This window comes from Empidonax traillii, unplaced genomic scaffold (assembly GCF_003031625.1).
Source record: "Empidonax traillii isolate 1590-97213 ecotype Southwest subspecies unplaced genomic scaffold, ASM303162v1 scaffold167:size2001844, whole genome shotgun sequence".
Lineage (NCBI taxonomy): Eukaryota > Metazoa > Chordata > Aves > Passeriformes > Tyrannidae > Empidonax > Empidonax traillii.
Genome location: NW_020955360.1, coordinates 1,140,961 through 1,167,454, shown reverse-complemented (window position 1 = coordinate 1,167,454; position 26,494 = coordinate 1,140,961). Strand labels below are relative to the sequence as shown.

The 26,494-nt window shown below is 37.9% G+C and overlaps 3 protein-coding genes across 7 annotated transcripts in view; 2 read left to right on the top strand and 1 right to left on the bottom strand.

Annotated features, from left to right (window-relative positions):
* The window catches only part of PPAT (phosphoribosyl pyrophosphate amidotransferase), a 42,194-nt gene extending 41,167 nt beyond the window's left edge, over nucleotides 1–1,027 (top strand). For both annotated transcript variants that reach the window (XM_027885526.1, XM_027885527.1), the window contains one exon: nucleotides 590–1,027. In XM_027885526.1, the coding sequence (XP_027741327.1) occupies nucleotides 590–759 (170 nt within the window). In that variant the 3' untranslated portion in view covers nucleotides 760–1,027. The remainder of the gene's footprint in view (nucleotides 1–589) is intronic.
* A 3,190-nt stretch (nucleotides 1,028–4,217) lies between these two features.
* Nucleotides 4,218–22,999, top strand: AASDH (aminoadipate-semialdehyde dehydrogenase). Of its 4 annotated transcripts, XM_027885520.1 has the most exons (15): nucleotides 4,218–4,345; nucleotides 4,645–4,900; nucleotides 6,267–6,387; nucleotides 7,088–7,428; nucleotides 8,169–8,361; nucleotides 10,883–11,124; nucleotides 12,086–12,192; nucleotides 12,640–12,812; nucleotides 13,335–13,527; nucleotides 14,043–14,161; nucleotides 15,454–16,291; nucleotides 17,394–17,557; nucleotides 18,150–18,275; nucleotides 19,636–19,767; nucleotides 20,821–22,999. In XM_027885520.1, exons 2-15 carry the CDS (start codon nucleotides 4,671–4,673, stop codon nucleotides 21,211–21,213), a joined length of 3,372 nt encoding a protein of 1,123 aa, XP_027741321.1. In that variant the 5' UTR covers nucleotides 4,218–4,345; nucleotides 4,645–4,670; the 3' UTR covers nucleotides 21,214–22,999. The 4 variants fall into 4 exon arrangements, 2 of the variants coding, with proteins under 2 accessions (XP_027741321.1, XP_027741323.1); XR_003571414.1 differs by lacking the exons at nucleotides 4,218–4,345; nucleotides 20,821–22,999 and having other exon boundaries at nucleotides 4,513–4,900; nucleotides 17,394–17,538; nucleotides 19,636–19,746; XR_003571415.1 differs by lacking the exons at nucleotides 4,218–4,345; nucleotides 20,821–22,999 and having other exon boundaries at nucleotides 4,513–4,900; nucleotides 17,394–17,538; nucleotides 19,597–19,707.
* The window catches only part of KIAA1211 (KIAA1211 ortholog), a 55,018-nt gene continuing 50,796 nt past the window's right edge, over nucleotides 22,273–26,494 (bottom strand). The window contains exon 12 of the mRNA XM_027885541.1: nucleotides 22,273–25,067. Within this exon, the coding sequence (XP_027741342.1) occupies nucleotides 24,907–25,067 (161 nt within the window). The 3' untranslated portion in view covers nucleotides 22,273–24,906. The remainder of the gene's footprint in view (nucleotides 25,068–26,494) is intronic.

The following is a 26,494-nucleotide window of genomic DNA, read 5'->3' as shown; positions in this document are numbered from 1 at the left end:
CTTACTCTAATACCCTAAAATTATTGTGAAGGCATGCTGAAATATTTCAAGTTTGTAAGATCTCATTTTTAAGTGTTATTCACCACATAATGACTGCAAATGATAGAAAACTAATGATCTATCAAACTTTCCTACTGCTAGAAAATTTGCATGAACTGCATAATGAATTTTTTTGAACATGATGGTCTTCCCCTCCTCCAAGTCCCAGTGAGGTTTTGTAGTCATCAGTGCTCAGATTTGGGAAGCAGTAGCCACACACACGTCTGCTTCCAGACCTGAACTAGGGTCGCTCTGGGACCCTGCAGGGAGTTTAGTGAGTCTTAATACTGGACTTTGCTTCTGTTTCTCTAGTATTTGTGATCTATTTGTTCCCAACTCAGAACATTCTGTCTAGATTTCAGTGAGTTTGCTTCCTGCACAAAGCATTTGAGAAGGGCAAGGCACATTATGATCTGATAATTTTTCAGTCATTCCCTTTAAGTAAGGTGATCCACCTGGCATCCATATGATAATGCAACTGTATTTCCAAAGAGCATTGCATTTAGTACAATATTGCAGCTTTAACCAATGAATTCTTTATTTCCTCTAGGAGCAGACAGTGTTGTCTATCTTTCTGTGGAAGGGCTGGTATCATCTGTGCAAGAAAGCATCAAAGAAAGACAACAGAACAGCCCTAAAAGCCAGAAGTCATTTATTGGGAAGATTGGTCATTGCACAGCATGTCTTACTGGAGAGTATCCCGTAGAGCTAGAATGGTGAATTTTTAGTGGATGGACATCAGTTCATCTCTTGTTGAATGTACCTTTTTCAATGATGCCTTCTTGCTAAATAGCCTCCTTGCATTTAGGTAATACATAAACCTTATTACAGCTAACTGTAATTACTGTTACTAAAACACATCTTTAAGTAAAGACTTACAGGAAGTCTTATGTGCTGATGAAAACAATGTAAACAGATTAAAATACAAAATCATGTAGTTTTGATGCACATTTGTGCCTTCTGTTTTCTCACAAAATGCTATAAAAACCAAAGTTTTTTTAATTATGTAGCAGTCCCAGAGTTTGTTGCTTCAGTCTTGCCCCGAAAGATATATCCGTTAGACTTGTTCACAAATCATGAATTGTGTGGTGTAATTTCAAATTATCTTAATGCAAAAGCATCTGAAGGTTGCTTTTCTCCTTAGGAAAAATACCAGATTCTGAAGAATCAAATTGCTTCCTCAGCAGTTCTTGCTTAGACTTTTTAAGAATGGAAGTACCTAACTTTTGCATATATACCTAAAGAGCCTTTATTAATCGAGGCCTTTGTAACAGATTCTATGCACATAATGTCTAACATATAATTTTAAAAAATGAAGACTCAGGGAAATGCTCAGCCAAAAGCTCTCTAGTTTTGTAATTCTAAAATTCTTTTTTTAGAAGTCCAGTGTAATTATATTATCTCTGTGTGCTTTTATCAGTTGGCAATACAACGTGGAAGGAGAAAAAAAAATACTTGGCACTGCTTTTCTGTTTTCTGTGTGCTTTTCATGTGTCAACGTCCAAAGCAAACTAAAAAAAAAAAATAAAAAATTGTAACAGTAAAAATTAATTTTAACAGTAAAAACAATATATCAAACACAGACTGAGTTGTTGTGGGTATAGTCCTATTTTACTACATTACTGTTGTTAGAATAAATGTAATGTTTGAAAAAAACAAGTGTTCTGAAGAACCAGTAGCTGTTACATGCATTGTGTTCAGCTGATCACGATTACACGGTTGCTTCTATGCAGGAAGGTCACTTGGACAATGAACCACTAGCTGAAAATGGAAAAGCACCTTTTGAAAACTATTGCAAATCTACGCACAATTGTAAAAATATTTTGTATACCTCATTTTTTTCACTGAATACCAGCAACTTAATTTTAGATTTTCTATTTAACATTGTGTACTTTGGCCTTATAATTGTTTTTGATGCTGTTAAAAAAAATAAACAGAAAAGTTTAAGAGCTTTTTCCTTCCCCATCATTTTCCATATAGTTGAGAATTCCATTACTGGTGATTAAATTCAGAAGGGAGTTTTCTCAGGTGGGATTTGTGGCAATTGTGCCTGATAGACAATCACAACACAAAAGTGCTAGTTAGAAAAAGAATATAAATACATTTAATGAAGTCAAGAATGGCTTGTGCAGTAGAATCAGAACCTACTTGCAGTCAAGCCCATGGGAGAACTGAGATTTGATGAGTACTGGGCTTTTACTGTGCATTTTTCACCAGAGCCCAGGTCTGCATATTCAGGGGATTTATGTGGATCTCTTCTAATTAGCAAGTTTGGTTTTTTAACAGAAGCATAACAGTTCATCTGAACAGCAAAATTGAACAAAACCAGAACGGGCTGGATGCTGATCCCCCTCTTCCAGGGTAACCAGGAAGGAGTATCAGAAAACAGAAAAACTGTTAGCAACATTTTTCACTGTTCTTCTTTCCTGCCCCCCTCCAAAAGAACAAACATTTTTTAGGAGATCAGTTGAGCCCTTAGGTTATAAATATGTGTGAGGAGCCCTTTCTACTTGAGATAAACACTTGGGTGCACAGTTTAAGAAGGCTGCAAGCAGAAGTCTGTCTGAAATTGTCCACAGGACAGACTGTAAGTGAAACTTGTTCAAATACTCTTTCAACATGCTTTCAACAAAACTCTTACTTTTGAAGTCCAGTAATAATTTCTTCAATGTGATTTGAGCATTGGGTGGCATAAATCTGGTTTAAAAAAAAAGAGTCCTATTGTCTTTCCCCCTCTCCATGTTAGACATGTGAAGTTCTGACTGCTACTGTGAGCATTGTAATTTTTAGATGCACTACATGCCGAATCTTTGCTACATATTTTTGAAAACCTTAAGTTGAAGGGGAGATACTTAAAGTGTCATTTTATTCTGACAGCTGGATTTATGCTTCAGGTTACCAGGCCTTTTTGATCACATACAGCCAACACACACGCACCAGTGAGTATGCTTAAGGAGAAAACTGGCTTTAGGTGTTGCTATTTGTATTAATGTTTTACTGTGAAACCGTTTCTGCTGTATTACCAATGTGCAACTATGCCAAACTATCACTTACAGAATGTGACAAAACAGTGGAAAGCTAATGTTTAACTTCTTCCCTGCCTAACATTAAAAATGGTTGTGAACTGATCTCGTTCTCTCTCCCTTTGCGGGGATCGCTGGCAGCACACACAGAGGCTTCTTTAATAAAGCCACCTTGAAAGCACCTCGGAGCCGGAGCAAATCATTTACCGTGAGGGTGCTAAGACATTAAAAGAGGTTGCCCAGAGAAGCTGTGGATGCCGTGTCCCTGGAGGTGTTCCAAGGCCAGGCTGGATGGAGCTGTGATCTATGGGAGGTGTTGCTGCTCGTGGCAGGGGTTGGAACTAGGTGATGATTAAGGTCCCTTCCAACCCTTAACATCATTCCATGATTCAATGATTCCAGTCACTACCCGTGCCCCCTTCCAGCACGGCTCCTGCTCCCATCACTCTCACTCCTTTGTGACGGCCCGAAATCGCAAACCGTGGGGGAAAGTGACCCCGACCACCGCCGCTGGCTCCGCGGGAAGCCGAGCGGGGGCCGCTGTCAGGGGCTGCTCCCGGAGCCGCCCGGCCGAAGGGCAGAGCGAGGTCTGCACCCCCGGCCCCGCCCGGCCATAACATTCCCGCCCCGCCCACGGGGCACTGCTGTCAGGGAGGCCCGTACCACCTCCTGGGGGGGGGGGTACGGACACACGCCGGCGGAGACGACTGAAACTGTGAGCGTGGCGGCGGAATCTTGCCCTTCGCCACAGCCACCCGTGATTGTCTTAGCCCATATCCCGTGTCCGCCGGGGAGCTGAGGATAGGGGGACAGGTTCTGGCGCGCCCGCTGTTCCTCCCTCCCTCCCTCCGTATCCCCCTCGGGAAGTGATGGCACCGCCCCGCGTGGGACTCAGGCAGAACGGGCGGTACTTGTGGATGCCCAAACGGCGCGACGGCCTCTGGCCAATGAGAGCTCGGCCTTGCCGGGATTCAGCCAATCGGCGGCGCGTCCTCGGCCGGGGGCGGGGCCGGGAGGTGTCGGAAGTGCTCCAGGTGGGATCCCGCGGAGTTACGGGAGCCGCCGGGCCGGGCCTATCCCGAATGGGAACAGGAAGTCCTGGAAGGGACCGGCGTAAGCACAGCCCAGAGCGTCCGGTCAGCCGTGCGGGCGTGGCGGGGGGGCTCGGGGGGCAGACGGGCAGTGCAAAGTGCAGAGCCTGGGCAGTCCACGCGTCGTGGTTTCTGTTTGCAGACGAAGGATTCGTGTTTCGCTGTTCCACTGAAAGAGTTATTAATTAATTAAGCTTTGCTAATGGAGATACCAATTAAGTGGTGCCCTGCTTTAAAAATAAAGGTGTAACCGTGATGAAGCCTTAGTGAATTGCTGTATCCTGGGCTTTAGGATAAGACTTATGACAAATGAGTCAAGAATTCAGTTTTACACCATTGCAGTCTAAGATGCGATAGAGCTGTGTGTTCTCTGCCGTGAATCTTTTTTTTTTTCTTTCTTTCTTTCTTGGTAGTGTTTTGTGTGCGTTTATAATTTGGTTAAAGTATTAAAAGTGAGGAGGTGACAGTGCATTCTGGTTTGTTATTCTTCCAGAGGGACTGGAGCTGCGCAGCCGGGATGACGCTTCAGGAGCTGGTGGCTCAGGCAACCAGCCTGCATTCGGATAGAGCAGCAGTTTGGTTTGATGAATGCACTGGGAAACCTCCAGCTTTCCACACCTACGCCACAGTGGTTGAGCTGGCCAGGGAACTAACAGCTTTCCTTCAGAAGCACTGTGACCAGCAAGGCAAATGTGAAATAGGCCTTTACTGCTATCCAGGGATAAACCTGCCATCTTGGATCTTAGGGTAATGGTTTGAGCGTATGCAGTGTGTGTTGGGTTTTTAAGGGTCACCTCTATTAAGGCAAAGTTTACAGTTTGTTTAGGATTTTAGTAACAACAAAAACTCAGTAATACCGCAGTAGTGCAGCATTCTTTAAGGAAAAAGATGTCAGTATTACAATCTTTTGAAAAGCCACCGCTGAAATCTTTTTGAATCAGCTGTCACTGCCGAGTAGCTGACTGAGGTACGATGCAGGGCAGGTTTAGGTGCTCGAGAACACGAGTGGCTGTTCAAGCACACAGAGTGCTGCTGTTTCCATGTCTCCATTCAGGGTCTCAGCGTTACTGCAGTGACAAACTGCTTGTACAGAGAGGAAGTCTAACTAATTGTGCGTACAGCACAGAAGCCAGCAGTAGAAGAAATGTGAAGACTTACGGGGACCGTTCATGTTTTAGTGGCTGTGCACTCGCCTTGGCTTTTTCTGTGGTGGTAACGAATTCCAGGGCTTGTCGTTATCCAAGGGCGCCGCTAGAGGTGGGCAGTGAGCAGCTACAGGGCAGGGAATGAGAGCACAGAAGTAGCTGGTGCTCCACTTGGTTTTTAGGGAAGACGTTCCAGTTACATGCTCAGATTTTCTTATGCTGTTTAGACTCGTGGTACAGTGTTTTCAGCATGCAGGCTTTTGCTGTTTTTTAAAATGTGTTCCTGCTTGTTGTATATGTATATATGAAAAGCCTATTTTTCATAGAATCATAGAATATGCAGAGTTGGAAGGTACTCATCAGGATCATCGAATTCAACTCCTGGCCCTATGCAGGACACCCCAAGAGTCACACCATGTGCCTGAGAGCATTGTCCAAATGCTTCCTGAACTCAGACAGGCTTGGTGCTGTGACCACTTCCCTGGGGAGCCTGTTCTGGTGCTCAACCACCCTCTGGGTGAAAAACCTTTTCCTGATATTCAGCCTAAACCTTCCCCAATTCAGCTTCACGCCATTTCCTCGAGTCCTGTCAGTGGTCACGAGGGTGAAGAGATTGATACCTGTCCCTCCACTTCCCCTCGTGAGGGTATTGATTTCTCTTCCTAGGCAGTAGCAGAAAGTTTTAAAATGTGGTGCTGTTGATGTCAGTGATACCTTTGTCATCACTTGGCCAGAAATAGTATTGAATGTTTTCATCTAGCTTTCATTTTTTCCCTCGATGCAAAATACCAAAAGGCAACACTGATTATTCATCCTGCTTTATTACCAAAAAAATCCTTAAAAGTCATGTTATGACTACATTTTCTAGCCCAACCAACTATAAAAGTTCAAGAAATGTTGGTGAAAATGAAGAGGATTGCCTTACTTAAAAAAAAAAAAAAAAGTTTAAAACATTTGTGTCTTCTTAGAATCCTTCAGGTTCCAGCTGCCTATTCCCCTGTTGATCCAGATGCACCACCAACCTTATCCACTTACTTCATGAAGAAAACCAATCTGCAGTATATTCTTGTTGAGAATGACAAAATAAACGTAAGTTTTCAGGCTTCTATGGGAAGCAGTAAAGAGCACTTAAAGAGCAGATATTCAGATTGTATTCTGTTTTAATAAGTTTGGATGGGATGCTTCTGTTTCTTCGTGCCAAGAGGTAGTTTTTCTCATTCAGAAAAGAGCATCTTTAAAATTAGAAGTATGAAGTGCTTCTCCTCTTCAGAAAAATCACCTTCTTTTCTATTACGCTGTTTTTGAGGCAGGCTTCTTGGGTACCAGCACTGGAAGACTTTTCCAGACTTGTCTCTTCCTATGGCAAAGTTAAGAGTTGGAAATCTGCAGTAGTTCAAAAAAAATCCTGCGTTTAATACCTTAGTTTCTTTTTGTCCAACTCCTCCCAGATTTTATACCCTCACTCATTGCAAAGGGAATAGGCAAGATTGGACCATTTAGTTATAATTCAGAGTAATTTGTCTTCTGCAGCATTCTTTTGTATATTTTCCTTTTCTTTTTCTTGCTTAGAGAATTGTTTATTTCACATTTATAAAGTCAGTGTTTGCTCATATTTTATATATAAAAACACATGAGCTTAAAACTGTCTGATATGTGTCCTCCAAAAGTAGAGGCATGAAAAATCACTGCTTGTTTGTGTGAAATGCTTTCTCCTATTTCATTGCATACAGTAGAAAAACAACAGTGCGTCCTGAGTTCTGCTGTTTGAGTTGTGTATTTTCTCTTACAGAAATTCCGGATGTCCCATGTTGGATATTTTTCCCATGATTCTTCCACAATAGAACATATTGGTTTAACTCTCTTCCAAATGAGCTCAAGTAACACTGATTTAAATTCACAAGTTGATGATATGAAAAGTAAATGTGAACCTTTCAAAGCTGTGGGTAACTCACAGCCAGGATATACCGTTTGTCCAGATCAAACCAAAGTAAAAACATCAGAAGGAGGATCCATGGACGTCAGACGGAAAGACATTTTAGCATATGTCTTGCATACATCAGGAACTACAGGGATCCCCAAAATAGTCAGGGTGCCTCATAAGTGCATAATGCCAAATATTCAGCATCTTAAGTAAGTGTGGTTTTCACTTTTCCTTTCAAACGCTTTTACAAATTTGATGTTGAGGAAATGTTTTTATTTTTCTTTTAATACTTCAGAGGAATGTAGGTAGGGTTTTTGCTAGCACAGCTTCACTTCTTCCTCCTTCCCTATGTTTTCAGATTTATTTGTATTTTTTATTTTGTTTCTAAATAGAATCACTTAACATTTTGTTTAACTGAGGGCTGTGTTTCAAATAATATGCTCTTGTTGTAAGTATTCTGGCTTGTGGCTTACAAGAAACAGATAACATGAATTAAAATAGATAAACGAAATCAATTACTTGTTCATAGTTATATTCACTGTGTTCTGTTGGCTTTTAGTCGTAATTCCTTTTTAGGCTACCCAGGTTTCTTTCTGCTTCTTTTAATACTTTAAAAAAATTATTATGGAAAATACCATCTTTTTTCTTTCTTTTCCTGTTTTTTTTTCTTTTTCAACACGCTTCTGTTAGTTTAAATATGCCTCTCAGTGAATTGTATTGGTGTGTAGCATGGTGGATATCTTTGTAGATGACAATTAGTTAAATCAATAGTTACAGTTCAGGAGCTCTTGCTCAAATTACCTGGCCTGCAAACGCCTACGTATTCAGGGCGGCCTTTAAAATCTGAGCTTTGCTACTATGTATTTCTTTCATGCTTTCATTGGTCTAGTTTGGAAGTGGTTTCTGAAGGCATGTGTCAGATTTGTAACTCCTAGCTTTCTTATTTTAGATCCATATTTGAGATCACACAGGAAGATGTGCTGTTCCTGGCGTCTCCTCTGACATTTGACCCATCTGTGGTTGAATTGTTTGTGGCTCTGACAAGCGGAGCCTCTATTCTCATAGTACCAAACACTATTAAGATGATGCCTGCGGAGCTCTCTGCTGCTCTGTTTCACCACCACCATGTGACAGTGTTGCAGGTAGGCAACACCTGAGATGACTGTCTTCAATGTCTTGCTTTGCACTTTTGCTAACACGTGCTACATTTTCATCAGCCTAAATGCTGCTGTTAGGACAGGAGCGTTCTTCTGAAGGGAGGTTGTAGCCAGGTCAGGGTTGGTCTCTTTTCCCAGGCAGCTATCATTAAGACAAGAGGGCATGGTCTCAAGCTCTGCCAGGGGAGGTTTAGGTTAGATGTCAGGAAGAAATTCTTTACAGAGAGGGTAATTGGAATTGGAATGGGCTGCCTAGGGAGGTGGTGGATTCTCAGTCCCTGGAGGTATTTAACAAGAGACTGGATGTGGCACTTACTGCCACAGTCTAGTAACAGTGGTGGTAGTGGATCAAGGGTTGGACTTGATGATCTCAGAGGTCCTTTCCAACCCATCTGATTCTATGATTCCTCAAAGGAAGTAGCTATCCCTTGTGTTGTGGAGTGTTAGCTGTTTAGAAAATTACCTCTTGATCAAAACCTCAAACGTTTTGTGATAGAAAACAATGAACTAAAGATTATTTTAAGAAACCATTAGTTATTAAAAATTAATCATATTATTTGAACTCTTTTTTCTGAAGAATCTGATAATAAGCTGTTATAGACATTTTTAGCACTTTTTTGTGGACATGATCTTAGAGTCTTTCCTCATAAACAACTTTAAATTGTAATTGTAGTCTTCATGCTAAAAGTACAACTAAACCAGTGAGATATATATATATATATAGATATATATATATATATATAGGGTGATAAAATGTCTGTTGGTTTTACCATAATGAAAGCAAGAGAATAATTGATTTCACAGCATCACATTTTTTTCCACTTAACCTGTTTATGTGAGTCTTCCTGTGTCTCTTATGTCTTACAATATCTCATATCCTATATGATTTCAATTTTAATAGTTTTAAAGTTTGCAGAGTTTACTTGAAGCATCCAGCTAAATAAGCCTTGCCCATGCCCTGTAGTCCTGTCCTGTTACTCTCATCCTGTCACTAGTTGCCTGGCAGAAGAGACCAACCCCCGCCTGGCTACAGCCTCCTTTCAGGCAGTTCTAAGAGTGATAAGGTCCCCTCTAAGGCTCCTCTTCTCCAGGCTAAACAACCCCAGCTCCCTCAGCTGCTCCTTGTAGGATTTATGTTCCAGACCCTGTTCCATTTCCTTTTCTTTTGAAAGAATGGTACTAGTTGAGATTGTAGGGTATAAATTTAGGATTAGTGAAATGGCTAACTGAAGCTTCCATACCAGAAAAAAAATCAACTAATTAAAAATCTGTTGTAATTATTCTCTGCTCTTATTTTTATTTGTCAGGATTGCTATAAATTGCAGTGGTGTAGAATTTCCTGTCGTATACAAGTTTCATGGTCAGTTTGGCTCACTTGCTTTTAGGAAAAAAATCTGAGATATTGCTCTCTATTTAGCAAGATTTTTTAAATGTGTCTGTTAAGACTTCTAAAGATCTATTTTTTAATCACATTGAGTAATAATAGAGAAAGGCAACATTTGGTGAATGAAGGTATTTAGATGTTTTTCTCAGAAAAGTGTGACTTTGTGGGGTTTTTTGATCATTGTCCTAATTAGTGAAGGAAGGGCTTCTCATCTGAATTAATGACAGAAATGTTTTCCTTGTAGCTTAACTGTTGATGAATAATTTTATGATGTTTCTTAAATTATAGAAAGACATTACCTCCACCCCTTGACTTTTTTGAGCAGACTCAAGAGATCTAAAACGTGATTATGAGGGAGGGAAGAGTATAAATTTTTTCCCTTTTTTTTTTCATTGCTATTATTCACTAAAGTTAAAATTATCAGTTGAAAAGAAATGGTCTTCATCTATTACTAGAAGAAAGGAACCTGGTAAGAAATAATTTCATTCATTTTCTAGTCCTCTTAATAGAAAAGTAGGCAGGAATAAGAGTGAAATGTGTCTGATAACGTGATTTATTGTGTTTCAGTGAAAGGACTCTACATCACCAAAAAAGTTTCATAGAAGTAGTTGCTTAAGGAAAGTGGTTTGGGTTTGAGGGGTTTGGTATTTGTTTTTATCTCTTTTTCTCCTGCTTATTTTAGAATGTGATGTGAAAGCTTTCAGAAGAACTAATCCTTGTAAACTGTTATATTTACACAAATCAAGGACAACCTAGAATCTGACATCCTAGGTATTTTTAGTGTTATGTAAAGGTGTTCTGTATGCAGGTGAATCAGATGTATAGATAATATTTTTGCTGTAACATTCTGATAAACAAGAAACTCCGCAGAAGAACACTGATTGGTGCTGATAGTATTAATGAAAGGCTTCACATAAGAAACAAAACACCAATGTGATGTATATGGTATCAGGTGGTTGATGCCATCTACTATATGTAAATGTTTTAAAGTACATCCACAATACAGCTGTGAAGTGATTATGATAAAACAGGAAGAGATGTACACATATACTGAAAAAATGTATCAAGTCTTTCTCTTCGGTTTTTGGTTTTTTTTTCCCTTTTGTAATATATATTATTCAGGCAACACCAACACTTCTCAGAAGGTTTGGAGCTCACATTAATAAATCAACAGTGTTGTCTGCAAATACTTCACTTCGTGTCTTAGCCCTTGGGGGTGAAGCATTTCCTGTACTGAATCTCTTGAAAAGTTGGAAGCATGAGGAGAACAAAACAAGTATCTTTAATCTCTATGGTATTACTGAAGTGTCAAGCTGGGCCACTTGCTACAAGATTCCTGAAGAGGTTTTTCGTGCTGATTTTAGGTAGGAAAATTCACCGTTTTCATGGCTTGGCATGTGAATGATGAAAATCACAGAAATAGAATCTCAGTCTCGTGTTACCAAAGCTACTGAGTCCTCATGTGTGTTTATACTGGTAGAAAATGGGATGTTTCAGACAAATGACATGATATATTAACATCGTGCTTAAAGCCTTGAAGACTGAAAATGGTGGATGATCACAAAGTGTTATTAAATTCTCATGTAAAACTAATTTTCATTCTGATTTCTCTGAATTCAAATATAAAATATATAATACTTTAAGACAGAAATTAAACTGGAATCCATGTAGAAGTTAAAGTTACTTTACTTTTTAAGTTTTGCTTTACCAAAGAAAATAAATTATTCTATACTTCCACTCAGAAACAGCATCTATATTCAATATATGAGGTCCCGAAAGGGCAGGAAGAGGCTGGAAAACGAAGGGAAGGAATCAGTCTTCAGTTCAACAGAAGTCTGTAATAGATAAACGACAGTGAAATTACAATTTCTTGTATTTCTGAAGGAGTCAACTATACTTATTACCAGAACATCAGTAGTAAAATAGAGTAAAGCAAAGTAGGTAAGACAGGGAAAGACTGAGTTAGAAAGCAGTTACACATGCTTATATTGGTTATTTTGGTGGAAATTTCGACCTGGGAGACTTAAAAACTAGCTGAAGCTCTTGGAGTTCTCTCAGGGTGTTTCAGGGTCCATTCAGGCCTTATTTTCTGTCCCACTGCAGGCTTTTTTTGGCATATGATAATGAAATGCATGCACATTTGATGAGGATTTGAATTTTTAATAAATTGATACATTTTTAAAGAAGAAACTTTTGTAGAAAGAATCCCAAGCATCTACTTTAATAACAATCTTTTAAAAGATTGTATGCTAACTCATTTCTAGAACAATTATTTTGTGTTCAGAAGGGAGAGATTTTTACTGTTTCTCTCTTTAATATATTTAGAACAGATTTTCCTATACCTTTGGGATCACCGCTTCTTGGAACAAAAGTTGAGGTCAGAGATACCAGTGGATCTGCAGTTCTTGAAGGCGAGGGACAAATATTTATAGGTTGGTTTATATTTCTAATTCTTCTGAGATTCTATTCTTAATTGATTAAGTTTTAATAATGATTATTTTACTTGGTGTTTGCCACTGATATGCAGATTAATATATCATTTTAAGTTTTGATTGTGTTGGGAACTTTCTGATGGTATTTTAGGTTTTTGGAATGATTTTATCTGCAGACTGTGCCTTCATTATATTGTCTTTTTTTTTTTCGTGCTTGCATTTTGAAATTATCAGCTGAAAAAATTTCTATGTAATTAATTGAATTAACTGCGTAGCCAAATTTGTACATTGTAGAAATTTAGGCATTGATGATAATCTTACAATATTTCTTATATGGTGCTTTTATAGTGCTTGTTAGAATTCAGGAAAATTTGATAAAACACTTTTTATAACTTTCATTTACAGTAAGCCATCTAATGTATAAGACCACAATCTTTTCTTGTGTAGGTGGTGAAGAACGAGTCTGCTTCCTTGATGATGAAATAACCGTACCGCTGGGTACAATGAGAGAAACAGGAGATTTTGTAAGAGTGCAGAATGGGAACTTGTTCTTCGTGGGTCGGAAAGACAATCAGATTAAACGTCACGGCAAACGTTTTAATACTGAATGTTTGCAGCAGGTAAGTGCTTGCATCCAGTGAGTAGAGTATGACAGTAGAAAAAGACAGGTATTTAAGGAACACATTGTTATCATCAGAAATGGGTATTTATTTATTTTCACCTGACTTTTAGGAATCTAAAAGGAATTTGCAGGGTATTATCAAAAATCTAATCAAATAATTTAGGGAGGAGTTTGTTCTGAGTTCTCGGGAATCTATTTTATTGAAAACTGCATAAGCACTTGAAAAGTAGTGAGCGTTGCGCTGCAATGCTTGTATAGTGATTGTTCTACCAGATTGAGTTCAGACTCTTGGATTATTTCTCGTTCATGGTGTTTTGGCAAATAATACATATATCTCTGAGGACATTTTTATGTGAAGAAGTACGAACTTCAGCTACAAGATGATTTCATGGGATGTTCTGTAGGAATGTGAGAAAAGTATGATTTTTAAAGGTGTGCTTTTTTTTCATTGTGTTTTTTGCTCCTTTTACTCTTTCAATGAACAACATTTCAAAGCAAGAGTAATATCTTTTAATTACAGGCTACTGAAGATCTTTGCCAGGTAGAAGCTTGTGCAGTGACCTGGTATCAGCAAGAAAAACTTATCCTGTTTGTTTTACCCAAAGATGATTTGGAAGAGAAAGAAACACTTAAAGAACTCCAGAAGCATCTACCAGCTTATGCAGTCCCTGATGAGATTGTAGTTATTAAAGCTTTGCCTTTAACATCACATGGTAAATGAATTTATTAAGTACCTTTGACACTTATTTTAATGATATCTATTGCTTTTTTAATATTTTTTTAATTGACCAAAATTCAGTACCTGAATTACGCTTTTGAAATATCTACATAGGATAACTAAATCCTAGCAGGAAATCATGTCCATATGCTATGTTTTCTTGATAATGTTTCATTTGAGAGTCAAACAGTAGTGGAAAAATAAGTTTAGTTTTAACACTGCACATTTCTTTTCTCAGTCATTCCTGTTGCAGTCTGCAACAGAACCCTGACTTCAGCTGGGGAAAAATCAGACCTTGAAGATGGGATTATGTGGGAGGCTAGAGTAAATTTTCCAAAACCTGACTGGGTTTCATGTCGTTGATCAACTGGGTAAAAAGATATTCATGGAGTTGACTATGAATAAGGAAATATATACAAGAATAAAGTGACTCTTTGGGCAGAGCAAGTTTTGGAAGTGTAAATGCTAAAAGAGCAATGAAAAAAAAATCGTACTTTATTTTCTACAAAGGCAAAGTTGATATATCTGAACTGAACAAGATTTACCAGAACCACCTAAACTCCAGAAGGCGTGACAGTAAGCTGAGTGACGCAGAGGAATTGTGGGAAAGATTGCAGTATTTATGGAAGGTAGTATTTTGAGCTGCCTTTTTATCTTTGCAAGTGGATCATTATACATGTGTCAGGAATTAAACAGTTCTAAGAAGTATGACTAATGCAACCAGATTTAAGCAGTACAGCTCTTTCTGTTCAGTTAATACTTAAATATAGTCGCTCTGCAGTGGCCGAGAGGGAATCGTTTATATTTTTCTGTCAGATAAAACTGTGGGCTTTGAGGTATAAGCAATTAGCATGGGAAGGATATAACGAGTCAGTAGCTTTTTCAATATTGCTTCACCTAACAAAGAAGGTACCACTAAAGGAAAGAAGGAACTGGGACATGGAAACTTTGTACAAAACAGCTACTGTGTTAGTAGTTTCTTATTTCTCAAGATAATTATGCATTGAAGAATTCTTCTCTTAAATAGATGGCACAGTTGCACAGTTGTCTCTTGGTCTGTATGATTTCTAAACTTCTGTGCTAAAGACTTGTTTTTCAAGGTATTGAAATGTGATGTCAAACAGTACTCCTTTTTTTTCAAAGGTGGACTTCCAAGTTTCACCTGGAAGTGGGATTAGCTGTGGCTGGGACTTGAACAAGTAAATGTAGTGAAATTATTTATGTGTGCTGATACTTACTGTATTGATGGCAATACAAATGGTAACTTAGAGGGATGGGATGTGCCCTAGGCCCATTATGGACAGCAAAAGGCAATTTCCAAAACCAGAGGATTTGGACTTCGCACCCAGTCTTAACAAGCAGGGAGTGCAGTCAGAGGAGACACAGGGATTGCTGTTTGTTGTAATAAGAGTGTCACATCCAAAATCCTTCATCTTTTGAAGGGGTTATAACTTGAAAAGTAGGTAGGTAAGTAGGTTACTTAAATAATTCAGAAGTAAAAGAGAACAGTTTATATAAGTTTTATTAATAATATAGCCCACTTAAACCAATTTTATCAAAATGCATCTAGGTTTTATCTACCAAACTGTCATTAATAAATGGTACTGAGATTTAAAACAGCCAATCAATATAGAGCACAAGTTGCTTTAATTCCATAGACTGCAAAAGTGGAATTGAGCAAAACATTTTGCAGTGCAGAACTAGTTTCTCCTTTCCTCCCCAACTCTTGTTCCATCACTACCTCTGTTAGCATTAACATGTTTCACATGATATTTTTTGCGGAGTAGTGAATTTACTCAGGTGTTGATTTTTAGCAGGATTTGTAGCTGTTCAGGTTGATTCTACCCAAACTGAGTTTTTATGTATGCGACACGGTGTAACACCCATGGACTGGTACCTCTTTCCTTCTTCTTTTCTCTAGTCTGTCCTCGGTCTTCTGGGTGATTCCACTGAAATTTCCAAAGATGCAGTATTTCTGTACAGTGGTGGAGACTCCTTAAAGGCTCTACGATTTTATGGTGAAATTGAGATGCTCGTAGGCAAAGCTGTGCCTGGACTTCTTGAAGTTATTCTCAGCCGCTCGATTGAAGAGGTTTACAGACATATTCTTAAAATGCTCATTACAGATGAAGACCAATTAATGAATCCTGAAAATGTTGTGAAAAGAAAATTAAGTCAGAACAGTGGAGAGGAATTCCGTGGAAAAAATATTAAACTGACATCTGAAATAGCTCCTGAGGTTACTTCAGGATTAATTCCATTTATTGCACTAAGCAGAGGAAATCATTTTTTCCCTGCGAATTTCACCAAGGCTTATATGCAACCCAAAAATACGGTACAGGTGGGAGTGGACGTGCTACAGCAGCCATCCTTTCTGCATTCCGAGGCTCCAAGTATAATGAAAAGCCGCACAGAAGGGTATGAAATGGGAGAAAGAATTTTAACAGTTGCAAACAAGGCAAATAAGAACGACTGTTCCTCTGTACAGCAAATCCATGCAGAATGTAGTCAAGCAACAATGGCAGAGTTGGCATTGTCCGTAAGGTGGAAGTCAAATACAAGGAAGTGTGTTGATGCCTCACCACTGGTTATAATACCATCTAAGGAAGAAGTATCTGCATGTGTGTATGTGGGCTCTCACTCTCACGCAATGCAGGCCATTGATCTAGATTTGGGAAAAATAATGTGGGAGAAGACCCTTGGAGACCGTATTGAATCTTCTGCCTGTGTATCCAAGTGCGGAAATTTCATTGTTGTTGGTATGTCTTTTGTTTCAGCTTTCATTTAAAATTATTTTTCTTCTAAATATGAGATGAATGACAATCGTATTTCTTGCCTGTGAATGTCCTCCATAAACACCCACATCTACCTCAAAACTAATTTACTGTAAAACAAAAAACAGGAGGAAGAAGTAATTTAACTTTCATGATAACCAGTGATGGAGCTTATCTAATATAAACACTTGTGGCTTATTCTATGCCAGTTTATTAATGAAGACTAATCAATGGGTATGGCGGTTTTTTTAGTGGTTGAGTAAAGTGTGACCTTAATGAGTTGGGTTTTTTTTACAGTATGGAGAGGTCATACAGTCTCAAAATGTCTTTAAAAATCAATAGAAGTAGAAATTAGTACATGGTACTTCATATTATTTTTCAGAGTTTAATTATGTGACTCTTCTTTTTGGAAAATGTGAAGAATATATTTGGATAATTTTTATTTTGCTTTATCATATCCATTGTCAGTGGAGTTGATATTATTTATCTTAGTGTCAACTTTTTAACTAATGCATACACATCACTGGCTAGCATAGATGTCCAGGTAGTGCATTTTTTTATGCAAAGATAACGTTACCATCTTTTTGCTTGTATTTTGATTTCTCTTAATTCCGATATAACAAATGAAGGAGTTTTTAGAATAACAGTTCAGTTTGCATTAGAAAACATACTGACTATATTCTTTCAATACCTTGGTTTTCAGAAAGGAAAACTAGAGAAAGAGGTAATTAGAAAAACATTCATAGTCTCCCTTTTCAGCAACTTTCCACATCTTTTAATATTATTACTGTAAAGTCTGATAGAAAGGCAGTGAAATAAGTATATTCTAAATGTAACCTAGAAGGAACACACAAAACAATCAACTTTGAAGTTATTAACTATCAGGAAAGACTTTGAGCTAAAACAGCGGGAGAAGCTTTGGAAAATGTTTTGAAACTCTACATCATGAATAATCTTATTTCTTTCCAGCAGTGATGCACCTAGCAGCATATATCACACCATAAATGCAAATAATAATTATTCTTTTTTCCTCTGTCATGTTTTATTTCACTGTCATTTTTTCCTCTGTCATGTTTTATTTATTTAGGTTGTTATGATGGCTTAGTGTATGTACTTCAAAGCAGTGATGGAGAAATACAGTGGACTTTTGTCACAGAAGACACTGTGAAAAGCTCTGCAGTTGTAGACCCTTCCAGTGGACTGGTCTACATCGGATCACATGACCAACATGTATATGCTTTGGATATTTATGTAAGAACACTGACTATAGAAGAACAAATATCCAACTTAAACCCTATTTGTAGTACACCAGAGGAAGCTCCACTGGTGTTAGTATTCTTAGGAGTCCACAATCACACTTCTGAAATAGGCCTGCTTGAAGTGGGATTAGGATTATGTGGCAGCAGATAGTTTAAGTGGTGTTCTCAACTGTGGTTCTTGTGTTACTAGTCCTGGATGGAACCACATCTTAACTTTCTTAGTTATTAAATTCTCCATGGGTGTTTCAGAATAGGGTACCTGCCTAGAAATAGAACTATCTATGGCTTTATGGCTGGGGAAAGAATCTTACATTCTAAATGGGTAAATAAAGGGAGATGGAAAATAAAAGGGGCAGATTCTGCCTTTTCATTATGTGAATTTCTTTTATTTACTGGAAGAGAAAGTAGCCAACAGCATATGTGTTGCTCTCATAGCACGTAGGTTGTATTTTCACTTCTTAACTAGTGTCTGCTGAGTTAAACATAGTGTTTGATAAGGTTTGACATGCAAGGGTCTTTGTAAACGTGATGAGCTCTAGCTCCAATTGAAAATTGTTTATTAATGTGTTTTCTTGTGCTTACAGAAAAAGGCATGTATATGGAAGTCACACTGCGAAGGTGGGGCTGTGTTTTCATCTCCTTGTCTAAGTTCTTTTCCACATCATCTCTATGTTGCTACTTTAGGAGGACTACTATTGGCTGTTAATCCAGTATGTACCTTTTCTTACTTGTCTTCGAGGCCAATCTCAAATTCAAATGAAACTAAAACATGTATCTGAAGTTAGAATCGCTTTTCTGATGAAAGATGACCATATGTTACCATAAAATATTTCTCACTTGGGAGCCTTGTAATTATACAGAGGGTTACCATAATAATTTCCATATTTCAGAAAGCTATCTGGTGACAAAGAGAAGTGAAATGACTTGCTTGAATTCACATGCTCACTGTAGACCAAAGTTGCAATCAGTGTCTTCTCATTCCCATATACTGCTTTATGAGGTTGACTAGTGAGTGAGAGCATGTCTGTAGATTTAGTTCCCCCATGCCTTTTCTTTGACAGAAGGATTGGAAAAAAACCACGCAGGTATCAGAATAGAATCCAGAAAGAAGCCCCTTCATTCATTTTGCTGTCTCCCTTCCATAGTCATCTAAAGAGCTGTCCCCTTAATCTCAGACTGCAGTTCTAGTCTTTGCACTGGGAAAATGGCATTCTTGATAGATGTGGAGCAATTTCATGGTTTTCTGAGGCATTGTTTGCTTACAGCTGGTCCTGCCTGATAAAAGAAACAATGACTTGAAGCAGCTGTTAACATTTTTGTATCACACAACCAACTAAGCACCTTCACCTCCCACCCACTACAAATGTCCTCAGTAATAATCAATGTAGTATTAGAAAACCAGAATGTGGTTTTGCATCCCTAGTGGACTGTGCTTAAGAAAAAAATGGGGTTTTTTTATACTGTAATCCAGAGTAACAGGTAGTTGAGAAACCCAGCTACAAATGAGCCTGCACATTCCGATTTTTATAAATAATCATAATTCCTGAGGAATTTGCAGGGTCCATTAGGAGCATATTGTGACAATCATAGTCTGGGGGTTGTGGAATTTCCTACAGTATCAGTATGACTATTAGATATACTTTGCTTCATTGGTCTGTGTCACATACAGAGGAACTGGGAATGGAATAAAAAAATTAATTTGACATTTATTAGAACTACTACTACTGCACTGTTATCATCATTACTTTGCCTTGGGGGAGGAAAAATAGGGCAAAAATGGGTATTGAGTATCCTATGTAAAGCAGTAAACATTTTGTTAGAGTAAGATTTGAAGAGTAGTTTTGCTTCTGGTCTGTATTCTGGATGGGAGAAGCCTGCTTCTCTTTGATTTTTTTTTGTTTGTTGGTTTTGTGGGTTTGTTTGGGGGGTTGTTGTTGTTTTAGTTTGAGGTTTTGTGTATTTTTTTCCCCACACTTCATAAGGGCCGTGTCAGGCTGTGATGGAAGGGTTGTTTTGTGGTACTTCATAGAGTTGTGTTAAGCATCAGATATTCCATGCTGTCACTTACAGGTGACAGGGAGCAAGCTTTGGAAAAGCCTCCTGGGAAAACCACTCTTCTCCTCTCCTCACTGCAATGAGAACTACGTCTGTGTTGGGTGTGTGGATGGAAACTTATATTGTTACACTCATTCTGGAGAAAAGGTAAAAGTCGCGTTGCTTTTTTTATGTTCATGCAAAACCCTGAATAAGACGCTTTATTAATACTGTTTTCTGACGTTTAATGATTGGCATATACCTTTTTGTGAAATAAATAGAAGTGTCTATTGTTAAAGAGGGGAGAAAGTAGGAAAAAGTTTGCCTAAGGTAATCTATGCTGTTCATGGCAAAACTACAAACTCTCAAGTTGCCTGATGCAGTAAGAGAATTTTTAGTTCAGAACTTATACCCAGAGTAAATTGTCAAGTGTAGTGTCAGCAAATGAAATGGTTTCATTTGGGATTTTTCAAGCATGTTTAAGCCACCTCTTTGGTAAGATGGTGCTTATTCAGAAGCAAATGTTTCTTAGAATGTTCATGCATTTATCAAAAAATTACCAAATCATAATTCTGGCAAAATATGCGTCAGCCTTCACATTGAATTAAATTAGAGTATTTTTTTAGTTCCGCAGAGATGAATGTAATTTGTATCTGGTGTTAAGACAACTGACACCAGTTTTGTTTGTTGGCCTGACATGCAGTAGGCATGGCGATTCCTAAGCCTTTTCTGGTTATAAAGTATAAGTTAGCCCATGCCCTGCTCTCTGTCTGCTTGCAGCAGTGTTGCAGAACTGATACTCTCCTGGGGAGGGATCTGCACACCATTAGCATGAGCAAAGGAATTCTATATTACAAAAGAAATATCTGCCTTTCTGGCAAAGAATGGCATATTAACAGGATTCTTTAAGTTCATTACTAATTATGGTACAACCACCCAAAAATATCCTTTTCCCAAAGTGACCATCTTTATGTGAGCTTCACATAAGGTAGTAACTTTTCCATCTTCCACATCTATTTTATGAGACTTCTATTGCTTACTCTGTGTGTAAAAACTTAACTTGTAATTTGACAAGGATTTAGCAGCCTTCACTGAAATCTAGTATGTCTTTGAAATAAAATGCTCTCCTAGACTACAAGTAGTCTATTAAAAAATTATAGTTGCTGTCAAACTGATAATATGAAAAACCTTTGATAATGGGTGGTTATGTTCTTTCTGTAGGTTTGGCAGTTTTCCACTAATGGGCCAGTGTTTTCATCTCCATGCCTCTCAAGTTTAACTAAGCAAGAAATATTTTTTGGCTCCCATGATTGCTTTATCTACTGCTGTAACATGGAGGGTAATTTACTGTGGAAATTTGAAGCCACTTCAAGTGTGTATGGAACACCGTTCATTTTCCAAAGTGATGACTTAAGTAACAAAATTCTTTTGGCAGCAGTATCTACAGATGGCAAAGTGTGGATCCTGAATGCCAAGACTGGAACAGCACAAGGAGTAGATAAGCTTCCAGGAGAGGTTTTCTCTTCCCCTGTAGTATGGGGAACAAAACTTGTTGTTGGCTGTAGAAATGATTATGTTTATTGCCTAGATCTGTATATAACAGGAAAAAAATAACAGTTAAGTTGTTAGGCTGCTTTATTTTTATTGTTTACATTTGTAAACTAAGAACTTACATGTGCCCTCTACCTCTGCTTATTTTGCTGCAGGGAAGAGCTGCCCCTTGCAGGCTTATCAGGTAGCATTTTGCATCAGGCAATGTCCAGAGTAGGCTGTGCTGATGGAAGGAGGATGGCTGCTCAGCACCTTCCCAGGGAGGGGAGAATCTGCAGTAAGATGCCATACTCCGCAGCTTGAAACAGCGTGCTTGTCTCTGGTGGAGGAATCTGTTGCTTTCTCTGAGTCCAGCCTAGCCTCTTTCATTTATCAGGCTAGTGTTTGTCTAGCCTAGCAAGGTTTCTGTGCCAAGGCAAGGTAATCCAAGTCCTTTTTTGAATCTAACTTTTAACTTGATTTTTGAAGACGTAGCCTGCATTGCATATACCTGGTAGGAGTGACCTGTTTACTCGAGTTTGTACAAACTGTATAGTTCTTTTGTAAAGGACCTAGGCCCTCCATGACTTCAGTTCATTCTGGCGTATACGTAACTCCGTCAAAGTTAGTAGGAGTTACTTCCTGTATTCTGAAATGGAGAATATACTGTATATATTTATTAAATTTCAGTGACAGGTACAGTATGAGTTCCAAGATGAAGTGTGTGCTGCTCAAATCAACCATTGTCAAATAATTTTTAAGTGATTTCAATGAATGCAGTGTTTTTACAAGAACTTTAATAAATCGTTGTGTAAATTGGGTTTGGTTGTCTTTAACATCTTTAAAGTACGTACCAGTGGCCTTACTAATGCAAATCAAATATTTGCAGTGACAAAAGTATGCTTCCCTGAAAGCATTTCTGATTATGAGTCTTCCAAAAGAAGTATAAGAGAAACTATGATGTTATTCTCTCTGATGAGCCATCCATCTACTTTGAGTCCTATATTGCTTTATGACATTTGGTTCCTCCATTTTATTATTAGCAGAAATGCATAAGCAAGATGTGTAGCACTGTAAAAAGTTCTATTTGTAAAGCAAATCTGAACATGATTAGCAAAAGGAGACACAGAGTACATATATCGATTAGATAATTTTGACTGGGTTATAGTTTAATAAGAATTAAAATGACATTAGTATAATAAACAATTGCACTTTAAAACATTTGAAAAATTAAAAAAGTACACAACAAATACCCCACAATTATACATCTTATAGTTTTTGTACATTACTATATGAACATAGAGGTTAATCATATATAACCTTGTCGGAAGAAATGGTGTTTTGTGTTTGTATAAGTTACAAAAATTTGAGACAATATACTACATAGTGGCTTGTTCAGTTCTTAAAATATTTTTGCTGTTTTAAACTGGGTAGTAATGTTTTGCATTTATTTTTACAGTTTTCCAATACTTTATCAGAAATGGTTGCAACAAAGCTAAAGCAAAGTAACACTTCACTTCGTTGGTATTTAGTGCAAATTTTTGTTAATTTAACATGAAATGTCACTGTTGCACATGTACACTTTAGAAATGTTTCCATCGAGTACTGCACATAACAGTTTCCATTGTTACACTAGATACCTTTATGGTTGAAAAAACTCTCTGCTTTGAAGCTTCAGCTTAAGAACATCCATAAGGAAAGCTTATTCTATGTGCTGTAAATGGATTGTATTGGAAAATTGCATCCTTATGTCATGCACAATAGCACCTAACTTTGCTATGCTTTTCAGAGTATTTTTAATCCTGATTTACTTCGCCTTCTCTGTATGTCTACCTGGCTCCCCCTCCCAAGGAATAATTGTAAAGATGGATTTCAGGCAGTTTAGATTACAAATAGATACTGCAGGCAAACCAACTTGGAAAAAAAACTTAACTTGCAATGCACTAATTCCTGGTGCTAGCAAAGCAAAAAGAATTATGGGGCCAATTCTTTCTTCAGATGTTGAAGGCATTAAGTTTTTTTTCCCCCTAAGCATTTGAGAGCAGCATTGCCCCCTTTCTGTTTAAAACATAGTAATTACTTATATTAACAAACAGTAAAAAGTTACTTTAGAGATTCCGTTTTAAATATGAAACTGAGCAAAACTGATGGCTTTGGACCAAGAAAGCCCATCTTGCTGCTGCATATCTACTCCATCTAACACATCCACTGTGTTTGTGCTATTGTAAACCATGATACTGAGCTGCTGTTTGGTGGGAAAGGCTTTACTCGACAATGACTTGCTGTTTGATTCTGGGAACAGGAGGATACAACAGGTTTCATTCTGTTTTCTGCATAAAGTGCTACTCCTCGTGCTGCATACAGCAGTTTGGCTAAAACACTTCCATGAAGCATATGTGGTATCATTCTATAATGATGTGTGTTCTTTTTATGAAAATGTCTCCTTTTATGATGTTATCTCAAAGGAACCTTTGAGCCTTATGGTTATAAGGAGACATTCAGATTTTTTTAAAGTCTTCCTTGTAAAACCAACTGAAGTGACCTATTTAATGGGGTGACTTTTAAAAATGCAGACCTAGCTATTTTGATGGGATGTTGAGGATAGCGACATTTTTATTACATCATGGACTTTATCCTTTTTTGTAAGAGAGAAAGAGTGAACATTTTTATTTTAGTCAGGTGAAGTAATAAAGTGTTCAATTGCCATGGCAGATACCTGAGATGAGGTAAGTAACCTTTTCTAAAGTGATCTGGCTGTATTGGTCAAAGTACAGGAAGTTATCTGAACTACCTGAAGTTTCATGTGGAGTAAAATCGGGAAGAATGCCGAGTTAAAACTCCTGAGACTCTCACTGACTTAGCTTTCAGTTCTCGGTTAACTTCAGTTCTGCCAGTCTTACTCCTGTGGGAACTTAACTGAGACAAATTCTACAACTACATTTGCACAGGAACAGTTTAATTACAGTCATTCAATTGATTTAAAGTTGTAATCTGCAATCACTGTCTCTATGCATCTTAAATATGGCCAAGCACAAACAGTGATGCATTTAAATGACTAAAAGAAACACTGACTTCCTGGCTTCTTTCTGAAAACTTAATGGTATTCGTTTAAATAACTGTGGGGTTTTTAAAGTAGGATTAATAGTTTTCTTCCTAGGAATGAGGGAATATAGATGTAGTGTATTAATACTACGATGGAAGAAATTACCTCAGCATTTGGATGGTACCATCTTTCTCCTTATTATTTGCATGTGGAACGGTAGATCCCGAAATTCTTCATTAGGGAAAAAGCTTTCAAATAGCAGGCAAAACTGACAGTTCATACAGTTTAACATTTTTTTTTTTTTAATTATGAATAAAAGAAGGGAACATGCATCTTGCCTTAATTTTAACAACAGACTGCTGAAAAAAAAATCTGAGATCTCGATTAAAGTACAGAGATCTAAAATTCCAGAACCGAGTACCCACAGAATTTAAGAAGCATCTGAACTGAAGTTCTGGCCCTTATGATGCTCGCTAAAATTTATATCCAGTATCTGAGCATTCTTAAGTTCTTGAGAGTCTGGCTGTGAAATTTTCGCCATGACCTCATTTAGCTATTTGTCAAAGCAATGGAATATATGACTTGAGTAGGTTTAACAGTGAGCTGGAGCAAAATGGTAATCAGTTCAGTTTTCAGTCCTTCCATACATGCATTTTCAATTTTGTCATGTGTAAAATGCAGAATAAATAAAAGAAAGCAATCAATAGTCAGCAATAGAGATGTAGTTGTACAGTTTACTTGATGATCTGTGGACAGTCACTCCAGGCTTTTGCTTTCCTCTTGGCTAATGCAAGCCAGGCTGGTTCTGTTGACACAGGGTTAGCATCAGGCGTAGAGAATCTCTTGGCCACCTCTTTTGTCAGTGGGGTCGATGGAACAGAATCTGAAATTTCCACTGGTTTTGATGTGTGGGGAGAGGAAAAAGAAAAAAAACATTAGTTGAACCTGGTGCTTTTTTTGCAGGATTCTAAAGATTTCCCTTATATGTGAAGATGAGCTCAGTTGGTTAGAGCATGGTGCTGATAACACCAAGACTGTGGGTTTAATCCCCATATGGACCATTCACTTAAGAGTTGGACTCAATGATCCTTGTGGGCCCCTTCTAACTCAGAATATTCTGTGAAAACCATACTCAGTATCAGATCATGCCTCCTTAACTGTTGTTGGTTCTATATTCTGATCCAACACTTGATATTTATTTCTAACACTTTTAGATAAATCTTACTGTGTTTGCATAATAATCAAGTGAGGAGGAGCTAAGTTTCCTTTTTCAGAGGTGACTCCAAATAATCTAACTCACAAAAACAGGGACAAAATTTTCAGTCTCTGTGAGAGCCAGAGAAAACATTTGAGAAAACATTTCCAATTTCCCAGTGGTCCTCTTTACATAAACTATTTTAATTACATCTTCAACATCCAAACAATGGCAAGTAAAGCTAGGGGTTTTTTTCTCTTTGGTAATACAGCTGCTGCACAGGTTTAAGCCAACTGTATTCAATAGGATTTAGAGTCTCTCTTCAGATTAGTGTTCTTAAATAAACATAGAGAGGAAAGTGGTCCTATAGTTCCCTGCCTCAGTTAACCCTGCCCGTGAGACTATCCTGAAAAAGAAATCTGCTTTCTCCACTAGCTGTTTGACACATTTTCTTCTAAGTAGTATCTTTAAGACAAACAGCTGTCTCTGCAAGAAAATGTGTTGAATAAAGACCTGATTTCTAAGAAGCAGTTTCACAGAGCAGAACTGTAGAACATAACATAGTAGCCAGATGGGAAGATTAACTCTGAGACAGTGAATGCCCTTGAAAGCAACCTGGATAGAATTGTCTGAAACCTATGGAGTAACTCTAAAAATCATAGTTACAAAATAACTCCTCGCTCCTTACTCCTGTGGGAACTTAACTGAGACAAATTCTACAGCTACATTTGCACAGGAACAATTTAATTCCAGTCATTCAATTGATTTAAAGCTGTAATCTGCAATCACTGTCTCTATGCATCTTAAATATGGCCAAGCACAAACAGTGATGCATTTAAATGACCTTGCACATTTTCTTGTTTTGGAGCCAAAAAGATTGTGGGGTTTTTGTTGGGTTGGTTGGTTGGTTGGTTGTTTTGTGGGTTTTTTGTTTGTTTGTTTGTTTTTGTTAAATGTTCAGATTCAGTCCAAATTCCTTTAGTTGAATTTCATTTTCAGGTTTTGAATGCTTTAAAAAGCTTTAAAATTTCATGGATGCCAAAAATTGTTCATTTTTTTCTTTCTAGTGTGTCTTTAATCATACATTTTTATCTGTAAGAAAATGAACAGTAGCAGCAGCTACCGCT

Coding starts and splice junctions, on each gene's coding strand:
- AASDH (XM_027885520.1), top strand. CDS start 4,671: ATGACGCTTCAGGAGCTGGTGGCTCAGGCAACCAGCCTGCATTCGGAT. Junction 14,162..15,453: donor GATTGCAGTATTTATGGAAG/GTAGTATTTTGA, acceptor TCTTTTCTCTAG/TCTGTCCTCGGTCTTCTGGG. Junction 19,768..20,820: donor ACACTCATTCTGGAGAAAAG/GTAAAAGTCGCG, acceptor TTCTTTCTGTAG/GTTTGGCAGTTTTCCACTAA.